Below are 10699 nucleotides of genomic sequence, written 5' to 3'. Positions count from 1 at the left end.
AGAGAGAGAGAGATCGGCACGCGTGAGATGGAAAGGATGGAAGAAGCGAAACGCGAATGACAGGGACAGAGATAGCCAACCAGCCGCTGTCGAGATAAAAAGCCTGGCCGCTGCGATTCAGGCACGTAGATCACACTTAGCACTCTCAGCAGTCGGGTGGCTCGGTAGCAGCAGCAGCTGCGGTGCTGCTCGCAGGCGTCCACGAGTGAGTTGGTGGAATCACGTAAAAAGTGCTCGTCCGTCACAACTTTCCGCTCTGTCACGCTCCGAATCGTCGGTCATCGAACTCGCGCCTCCGGGAACCCGGAACTGGAGCAGTTCACCGATAATTCGCGATACGCGTAATTCTTCCTTGCGGAGAGAATTCTTCGAGTTTCGTCAAAAGATTTGTTCGTCAGTCCGCGATCGTGGAGTTTGATCTGACAATTCGTGTTGAAAGTTGGTATTCTCTTGTTATATTTGTCTCTTGTTATATTCGTCACGTGGGAAATCCGCGTACATTCTTTCGTCCGGAGTTTCCCTCGACGGGAAAGCTCTTTCAGGTGGGAAGTCAGACTGCAGTCTGACTTCGGAACAAACCGGTACGATGGTACACATGACAAGTGGCGAGGTGGAAACAGATAAAATGGACGAGTCCGTTAGGTATTTCAATTACCTGAGGACCCTGGCGGATCTCACGGCTTTAGCCAGCATCATGGCAGTGCAGGTAATTTGAGGATTATGTTTGTATCCTAATCGAAATGACGTATCTTAATAGATATTGACTTCTCTCAAGGGATTAAATTTAGTATATACGTCCTGATTAATTTCGGAAATGCGAAGCGATACAGACAACATACGTAGCGTTTCTACTACGTAGTATAAACGACGTGAATAGAAATAAACATATACGAATATATAGGATAATAATAAAATGTAAAATAAGCTTCAGAACAGCAAAAATTTTGTTTGATCTATTTTCCGATGCTGAAATAAAATCGTGGTTTATTGATTTTTAATTTAATTTTTACAAAAATTAAATTACATATTGATAATTATATTATAATTTAACGCATATTTACTAATCTCGAATTACAATGGCTATTAATTTAAAAGGAAGTTGATTAATTAAGTCAGAGAGAGAGGGGGGGGGGAGGGGAGGGGGGGGGACATATATATAAGTGATATAAGAGAAAACACAATATGTTATTGTGTATCTACGATATCCGATTTTATCAACTCGAATCTTCGTTAGATTTCAACATGGCCATCTGCCACGTTAAATTGGGCAAATAAAAGCGCCACGATTTCAAAAGACGATCGATCGCACGAGGACATTCGTTTACTACCGTTGTCGCAACCAATAGAATGTCGCGAGGTTAACGGATGACACTATCCAGCGACACATTTTCATCTGAATCATCTGACCTGATTTCTAAATTATTGAACAATCGTGCGAAGAACGATAGGAAGCGTGTCGTATGATAACAGGTACACTCATTGTTCAATTATAGATCGCATTATCATTGATCTTACGTATCTTCTGCCTAACTTGTCAAACTTGTCAATACTTTGAAACAGCTTTATCGTCATTCGAAAGAGTTTTCTGAAAAGAGCTTATCTCACGAGAACTCTTGAAATATTATTATCTTGGTAAAATGGCGATAGGATATCGATTAGCAAATTGAATGGTTAACAAGTAGTTGACGCAGAATCCGATCGCGCAGTAGCAATTTATCTGAATAAATTTATCGGCAAAGATTGATTGATTAAGTTCTCAAGAAATCGTCTTTGAACTTTGTTTGAGAAAGATATCGGTGCATGCTATAAATACACATAAATTGCGCAATTGAAAGATCGAATAATCTATCATATCACTGTTAAACCTGTAGTATCAAATTTAACTTAACGTGAATCACCACTGCTCCTACTAAATGTATTTTACTAAAACAATGGTTATATTTGACATTATACAGTGTCAATTTACTATATAGTGTCAAATTTAACTATCGTTTTGATAAAAAATAACAATATATTTAGTAGGAGCAGTAGAGACTCACGTTAGGTTAAATTTGATACTATAGACTTAACAGTATACAGTCGCTAAACTTTGGATATTGATAGATAAAAATATATCGCGGGGTCAAGCAATCTCGCCGAGTTTATAATAATGCTAACTCATATGCGCGTCATAATGACGAGACGATTGTGCAGACGGCTTGTAGTTTTATCCCCGTCGCGCAAACACACAGTACTGAGACATGTTTCCACGAATTTCCTAATATTATGTCCGTTTCTGTAATTGCGAATACCCGGATGAAAGATATTTAAACGCGCTTGTTATGTAATGTCGTTTAACGTAACATACTTGTTCAAACTGTTAATTAATGTTTCTGGAGAATTGATGTCCCATTTTCATAATATAGCAAGGGTTTCACCTTTATCTAACTTTGTGATCACACGAGAGTCTACTACATAGAAGAGAGAAAGTTTTATGAAAGCTTAGAAGGAAGAAGAGAAAGAGTTTGCTAACGACGAATTTTAGGATGTAGTGTTGATGTCTAAATGATTAATGGTCGGTAATCTGAGATTAGTAAGGAATTATGAGATTAGTATGTACAGCTCGATGAGATTTCGAACGTAGAAAATGAATCATACGAGAGACAATGGCTCAATTATTATACCACGAATGATTAATAAAAATTGCGTACATCAAGTATTAAGATGCGACGACGCAGTCTTGACCTTCTGCGACATTTCAATAAAAGTTCAATGATAATTATGGAAAAAAGATAGTCTTAAATAAATACAGCGATGTTATCGCATTAGCCCACTTATTCCTCTCAAGGTTGTGCAGTATTTCAAGATTACGTTTACACGGAATTTTACGTATTGTTTACATTAAACGTATTGTTTACATCATCTTTTTTATATAGACAATATATAAGTAATGTAAAATATGTAAATTATTATAAATTGGATAACGCAATATAAAAAGAAGTAATTGAGTTTTATGAATATTAATATATCTGACTTTAATATTACTAAACAAAAATTTATAACCAGAATTTATAAACAGAAACTTTAGTGCAACGACAAAGTACAGGTTTCGGTAATACATAAATTGTTTATATAGACAACAGGTAAAACATACACAGGAAAAAGACTGTTCTTAAATTAATCATAATGTGTTCATATATAAAAATGTTATAATCTTGCTTCAAAGATTTTAGCCTTGATTTAAATTTGTTTTGATTACAAGTATTACTTTTCATTGAATTCAAGACTTACTTAATCAAAAATCTTATATAAATACAAATTTAATCAAATCGAGACTAAATCTTTAAATGTCATATCTTTAAAACAAGATATGATATTTTTGCTTTTGTATGAATATATTATGACTGATTTATAAGAATATTGTTTCTATGTAATTTACTTTATATATACATATAGATTATTACATTAAACGCCTCACAATCCTGACTTTTATCGTGATCATATAAGATTTGAAAAAGGCAGAGACAATATTGTAATGTTTTTTATCCACAAATACTTTTTCGTAGAATTCATATCTTAATATCGTTCTTATCTCACAAATTATCTGAGTCACTAATCGAACATAATTATTAATCATCAGTTTTGTACATTTGATCTGTTTATCATCGATGAGATTTAACTGCGTCGTTACAATTGTGATGTTATTTATTTTAACAGCGTCACTTTTAATGTTACCTAGAATACCTCATTATCTCGTTATCTTTTGCATCAAATAAACAAGATTTAATTACAGATTCGACAGACTTAGAATTTGAAAGCAAAGATTTGACATATCTATCTCCACACGAGTTCCAGATGTTTTGCAAGTTCTCGTTAATATCTTAGTCGAATCGTAAGGCAACAGATGTATCTCGTATCTTTGTTACATTACTTTCCAAACAAGAGAGAAGAAGAGAGACAGAGCATCTCATTAGAGCATATACTAGAAATTATCGCAAAGGATGATATATAGTCTGCAAATAGTGTTAAATTTATGGCAACTTTTGCTCTTTCGCGAAATCTTGACGTGACTACTCGAAACGAGATTGTGCGAGCTGTTAGTTTCGCGATATAACGCACGCCGACATGCCACTTCATCGTTAAATTGGACCTCGATTTTCACCTGGATGCACTCAGAGAATCCTATTGTATATCCGATTGAAGTGCATTCGCTTGCATAGTTCATATTGCGTGGGAGGAAAGGACGCCGATTGTGCGTCGATTTATTATTTGTGTATATTCATACGAGCACACCTTTTACATAAATTTTTCCCATCGACCCATTTAAGTATTTTGAAATCTTTTTTTATCTTTATAGTACTGCGTTTTATGTCGTGGAAGTATGTCAGACGTTCGGAGATGCATCGTAATAAACGATGATATTTCATAAAAACAAACAATTGCGCGCCTTCGAATTGTGATAATAGCTACGACTCTTTGAAGTGTCTGAATAAAACGTTTTCACTGAGAGTAAAATGACAGAACGTTATATCACCGTGTGGAATCGATAACGAGTAGTTTTATTTAAAAAGTATTATAATACTGGGTTTGGAAGTGTTGTTGGTGTAAAATTATACGTAAAAATCGAAAGAATGAATATTAAAATATGATTAGGATTGAAATCTAAGTCTATTTGACACGCCTCTTTTATGTTCTTATTTCTTGCCCTTGTTGTAATCTTATTTTTAATCAATCAAATTACTGTACTTAAATTATCAAACGTAACTAAGTTAGGCAAGAAAAATAATTGCTGCTGACAGTTTGATAAAAGGTACGGCAATGTAGGTGCTATCTTTATCTTCTTATCGCGCTTGTTTCTTCTTGTCTAGTATATACAATAATAATCAGGTTGCATGTGCACGATAATGATATTAGTTGTTCCGATAAATGTAGGGCGTCTATTTTCATCGAAAAGAGTCAAATGGTAAAGTTCAACGGGTTTAACGGTAAAGTTCAAAAGTGCGTAGTGACTCGAACGAGAAACAAGCGCTGGAAAAATCAGAAAAATTCATCCCAGATAATCTGTGATTCTATAAAATCGATAGTCGTTGTGTGAATTTTTCGTGATCGATCGACAATAAGATGCGCAATGAAACGAAGCACGTGCCGAAATATTGTAAATCAAACTATAAAGGGCGCTTAATCAGCGTGTTACACCACATGGCGGAATTATTCAATAATCCGTCCCGCAGGTCATTACTCCGGCTCGCACCGACAAGTATATGTTTGCACAAACACATATATTTGCATTTATCTACCGACTCGGTGAGCGCGCACACGTTCGCCGTACGGTTGTGTAAAGATGATATACGCGGTGATACTGCCTCTGATAAGAACGGGAAGCGCAAATGACAGAACTGGCTTTGTTTGTCTCGTGTGAGCCTCACGGTGCGCGTGTCCCCTGCGACATTTTGACGGGCGATGTACACGAATGGTATAAAATTCGTAACGAGATAATAGAATCATACATGAGAATGAAAGAAGACTTGTGGGAGAAGATTCATCGGTTTTCCTCGCAAATACCTGTAATCCGGATTTCTCTTTTGGTACTCCAATTCCTTCTTCTTTCCGACGCTTACGGTTAGCTTCCGAGATCTGTCTTCATCCTTATCTATTTTCCTATGAAAATTCTAAAGCCAAGAAAATGGCTTTTTTCCTGACACCTTGGCAAATGTATATCTGGAGTCAGTTTAGTAGAAAGGATACAGTGATAGATATTGCCCCATTTCAGGTAAATTTAATGGCGGTACTAAATCATATAAAAATCATGTAGTTCTTGGAAGGTATAAAATATCTCTGAATCAAAGTTGATAATTTTGTTGTAAGCTCATTTATGATTCCAGTTAATAGTACATTATATGTACATATGTTACCACGATAATTTATCGATTCGTAGAACAGAAACGAACGTTATATTACCCGATTGCTCTCCTCAATCTCTTTGCTAACGATCTTATTTTTTGTTTTTACAGTTCAAACGAATGCTGAACAAGGAGCTGTCGCATTTCTCGGAATCGTCCAAGTCTGGAAATCAGATCTCGGAATATATCTGCAGCACCTTCCTTGGTAAGTCGAACGTAATTCTTTTGCTTATTAAAATTATTATAATGTGAAAAAAGCGAGTTACAAATTATTAAGTTCGTGAGAAGAATAAGAATTATAAGACGTATATCGTTCCCCTTCTTCTTTAAAATAAATACTGCGTTTTCGCGAATGATGGAGAAAACGAATGAAAAGAAATTTGCGAGACTACGTCTAACGAGGTCATCGCCGGAAGCAAGTTTATGGGTGCAATAAAATGAGTGCTCTTACGCATTAAAAGCCCTTGAAAGACCGTAGCCGGTATCGCCGTGACCATTCATTCTGGTTAGCTCGTTTTGTGTACAAGGTTTATAATCGGTGAGGAATTGCGTCCGATTCCTTTGTATGTAAAAACGTCTCAGAGAAAAGAAAGATGTAAAAGATATGATTTCTTGGCATGAAATCATTGCATCGACAAATCATCTGCCTTTAATATCAGTTGTTTGAAAAGTTCTCGGCCTTATACAGAAATGACGTCACAAATATTAAACTGCTATAATTTTAGACAAGTTTGATTCTATACAGGACTACTATTAACATTTCAACCAGCTATTAGTTTCAATTGTGTAAAACGATCAACTTTTGGGTCACCACTTCCTTTCGAGTCACCTTTGATTCCAATTTTTGGTTCCAAAAATTGGATGAAATGCATGAATTGTTTCTGAATTAGTTCTGCATGCACTATTTACCAGATTTAGTCCCTAATGACTTTTTCTTCTTTTCAAATGAAGAATTGATTCGCAAAAAAACTATAATCGATAAATCTAAAAACTTTATTTTAAAGGTTTACTTTAAAGAAAAATCGTATTATACAGAAAAAATTAAAATATCATTGGAATAAATGTTGAATGAAACTGAGTTGAAAGGGGAGTACTGAGTTGAAAAATTAAAAAAATTGCCAAAAATCATGTGTGCTCTTTATCAGAGAACTTTTCGAACTCGTTTTCGAACTACCCTGATAGAATAACCCTCTTGCATCGTTTCTCTGTAAAATTCGTTTATGTTGCGCTGATTTCGTTAAGTAGTTTCCTAACGAGTTTCGCTCGATGGAAATCGAATTATCGAAAGTTAACGACGGGATAACTTTTTTCTCTAGCAAAAAAAAGTTCTAGCAAAATGACGCGAGAGAAAATTGTAAGGACATGCCTTCACGAATCACAATCAAGCAATACTCCAAATGCGTAATCTTACCCATATATCAGTGCCTTTCACCTTATTCAATGCCGATTAATTAATCCCCAAGTTTTATCCATGTTACTTTTTACTGCCCGACAGATAAGCAGCAGGAGCTGGATTTGCCGTCTTTGCGAATCGAGGATGCGGTCGCCGCAGCGGGTAGCGCCGATGCACGGGCGGCGAAGAAGAAGGACCGTGCACAAAGAGGCCCCGCCGCTATGTCGCATATTAGCGGCGTAAAACGACCGTTGACACACACTAACAGTTTCACCGGGGAACGTGTGCCACTCCACGGGGTGGAAACGCCGCATGAGGATGAACTCGGCAAGGTAAGCCTTTGACCTTTAACGTCACCGCATTTTGCGTTCCGCTCGGTATGAGAATATATTGTATGCACCACGCGGTATCGCAGCTGGATTACGATTTTCTAAATCGTAAAATTAAACGGGGTGTCGTTTATATATTTCAAAAATATAAAAAACGAAGTTAATTTCTTCGAAGCAAAAATATACATTGCATGAGAACAATCGTAATTATATCAAATTATTATATTTTGCTTTGCAATGTTATGTCTTTAATTCAAATCCTCATTTGAAACGTAAAAAAATAATTGGAGCGTCATAGAAAAAGAGAGACAAAGAAAGAAGAAAAGAAATGAAAATTTATAAAAGGAAATATTTACAAATAGAAATTTTCGAATAATTTAAATAATTATTTGCTCTTAAATAAAAATGAATACATGTATAATATTATTTGTTTGCGTTGCAAGAAATCTTCAAAAACTTTTGCACTTAAAACCATGATGTAAAAATGAAATCTTTCATTCCCATGATGGATGCGCAGTAGGTGAGTGAATTTAGAGTTAAATTTGATTAACTGTTCCAGTATGCAAGCGCTATACTGAGAAAAAGATACTTAAAAATTTATTTGTGAAAAACGTATTTATTTATGAAATAAATTTTTATTTAAATACATATGATGTGACAAAATTTTATTTCTAGGAAATAAATATAACATCTATTTTATTTTTTTATAATTAATAAGATATATTTCACAGAAATGTATGTTTCATCATCATAATTAAATTTTTTTTATAATAAACATCAAAGAAAACATCGTTTGTTTTGCAATACTTCGACATTTTTCTTTCAGTATACGCAGGAAATGTATTTTGGGGCAAATTTAATTGGTTGCTTTCAGTATTGCTATTGCCATTATGCACAATGTTGTACTTTTCTTTTTACATCATGCTTACGAAATAAATATATAATATTCGGATGTTGAAAAAAGAGAAAGTGAAGATGCTGAGTGCAAAGAGCAACGCGAGCGGACCTTTATAAATAGACGAATATATTTAATATCAATTAGATAATTACTTTCTATTTGTCTGATTATGAGAATGTTTGAAACGCATTATATCATACTTTACATCTAAGGCAAATGTTCCTACAAGATTACAAACGTCTACTACTGAAATGATATGCAATTAATTTGCGCTATCTTACATCCCTAAAGTTTAATCCGAATTAACCGCACCTACAAAGATCTTTGGCAAATGTCAAAGCAAATGGCAATGCGATATTTCGGTAGGATTTGTGAACTGGGATGGTACTCATGTACCGATGCTAAACTGGTTACGAGTCCCAATAGAAACGAGATTTATTCAACTATATGATCATTAATCAGCCCAACGAGAGAGCGGCACGTGTAATCCGTGTTATACATCAATTATATGACCGCAAAATAGAAAAACAGAACGATTATGTATTAATGGTAAGTTGATAAATATATATTGCACGATTTTAATGCGATTAGTACGATAATTACTAGATTTTAATATGATTATTGCTTGATTAGCTGGATAATTGCAAAAGCTTTATTTAGTTATGAGATAAAGAATGAATTTTCAGAGAATTTGTGTAATAACTAACGCAGTAAGCGTATTAAAATCGGGCAATATGTATAATTATTAATGACTGTGCCGATTTTCTAAAAGTTTTATATCAAAATTTGATATCAAAACCGATATATAACACGGATTACACATGTCATTCTTTCTTGTTAAAAATAAAGTATAAATTATAGTCATCTGCCAAGTTTTAAATAACTCTTGGAAAGGATTAGGTACGGCGCTTCAACCGGTCGAAGTTATCGGGTGAATGTTGCTTCGTACAATAACAAGCTTTACCGGTTCTCCAACTAGACAGATAGTTTCGTAATATTTAATTGAAAGATAGACATCCAAGAAGACAAATAGTACTGGAAATTTTGATTTAATTCTGCAAAAACATCTTTGTCTAAAAGTAGCTATTATGTTAAAATAGTATGCTACGCAGTTATCTTTCTATAGAAAGATCCAGATATTTAACGATACGATCTTTATGAGAAAGATCGTATCGTTATACGATCTTTAAATTCTATAAAAGGATTGTATATATACATATGATTAAAGATAAAAATTATTTTATAAATCTATCTTACAAAATATCGGAAGCAATATAAAAATAATTAATTAATTAATTTAAATTAATTATAGACAATAAAATTAAGTATTTACATTTTTTGTGAAACATTTTTTATGAGAATTTAAGAACTCCCGAGTATATCATATTTCGCGAAATCGGAACTTAAATTAACAGAATGGATCTACTAAACATACACTAAATGTTCTTGTTTTTAGTCTTCCACGAAAGTTCCCATTTGGCGAATTTATCGGTGACGACCTCGTCGGTGAACACGTTTATTGTTTCTTTTAGCTTTTTTGATCTGTGTACGATATTGACGTAAATTCCATCGTATCCGAAAATTCCACGAGAATTCATGTTTCTGGCTTTCATCTCCGTTCGTCTATGAATATATCTGTATCAAGCGATAGTATATTGCGACTCGAATTGGCGTCATACTGCGCGGTTTCAATTTCGGAAAATTTCAACGACGTCCTCGATACGTGCATTCACGCTGACCAAACTTTTATTTAAAATACCTACCTCCGATTTTATAGCGTTAATATACACAACAATATAACAACACAGTGAGAAAACAATGCAAAAGAAAGAAAAAAGAAATTATAGATTCGATTACACATAAATCTCGCGGATTAAGAAGATTATAAAAGTGCGAGCTGTTCGATCGGTAATTAAGCTTTACACGAAGCTTATGTTATATCATTAACGGTACTGAATCTATATTGATTGTTGAAATTTACCGAACTTTTAGGGTAAACTTCGATAAGATGATCATAGTTTTTTAAAATACAAAAACTTTCATTTTTGTTATTTTTGTTATTTTTTAATATTGCGTTTAGCTTATCACTTTAGTAAAACTCAAAGTAAAAAAATTAATTCAAAAAGGAGCATAAAAGCCAACCAGTGATTCTTTTTGCGAAAATAATAATTATATTAGGTGTAGTAAAAAGAAATCCATT

The 10699-nt window shown here is 34.1% G+C and overlaps 1 protein-coding gene across 1 annotated transcript in view; it reads left to right on the top strand.

Annotated features, from left to right (window-relative positions):
- The first annotated feature begins 586 nt into the window (after positions 1-586).
- LOC105622234 (cAMP-specific 3',5'-cyclic phosphodiesterase) overlaps positions 587-10699 on the top strand; it is a 14454-nt gene continuing 4341 nt past the window's right edge. Inside the window, exons 1-3 of the mRNA XM_012203658.1 lie at positions 587-706; positions 5991-6084; positions 7375-7604. Of these exons, the coding sequence (XP_012059048.1) occupies positions 587-706; positions 5991-6084; positions 7375-7604 (444 nt within the window). The remainder of the gene's footprint in view (positions 707-5990; positions 6085-7374; positions 7605-10699) is intronic.

Source organism: Atta cephalotes, assembly GCF_000143395.1.
Source record: "Atta cephalotes unplaced genomic scaffold scaffold00041, whole genome shotgun sequence".
Taxonomy (NCBI): domain Eukaryota; kingdom Metazoa; phylum Arthropoda; class Insecta; order Hymenoptera; family Formicidae; genus Atta; species Atta cephalotes.
This window is presented reverse-complemented; position numbering and strand designations above follow the sequence as displayed.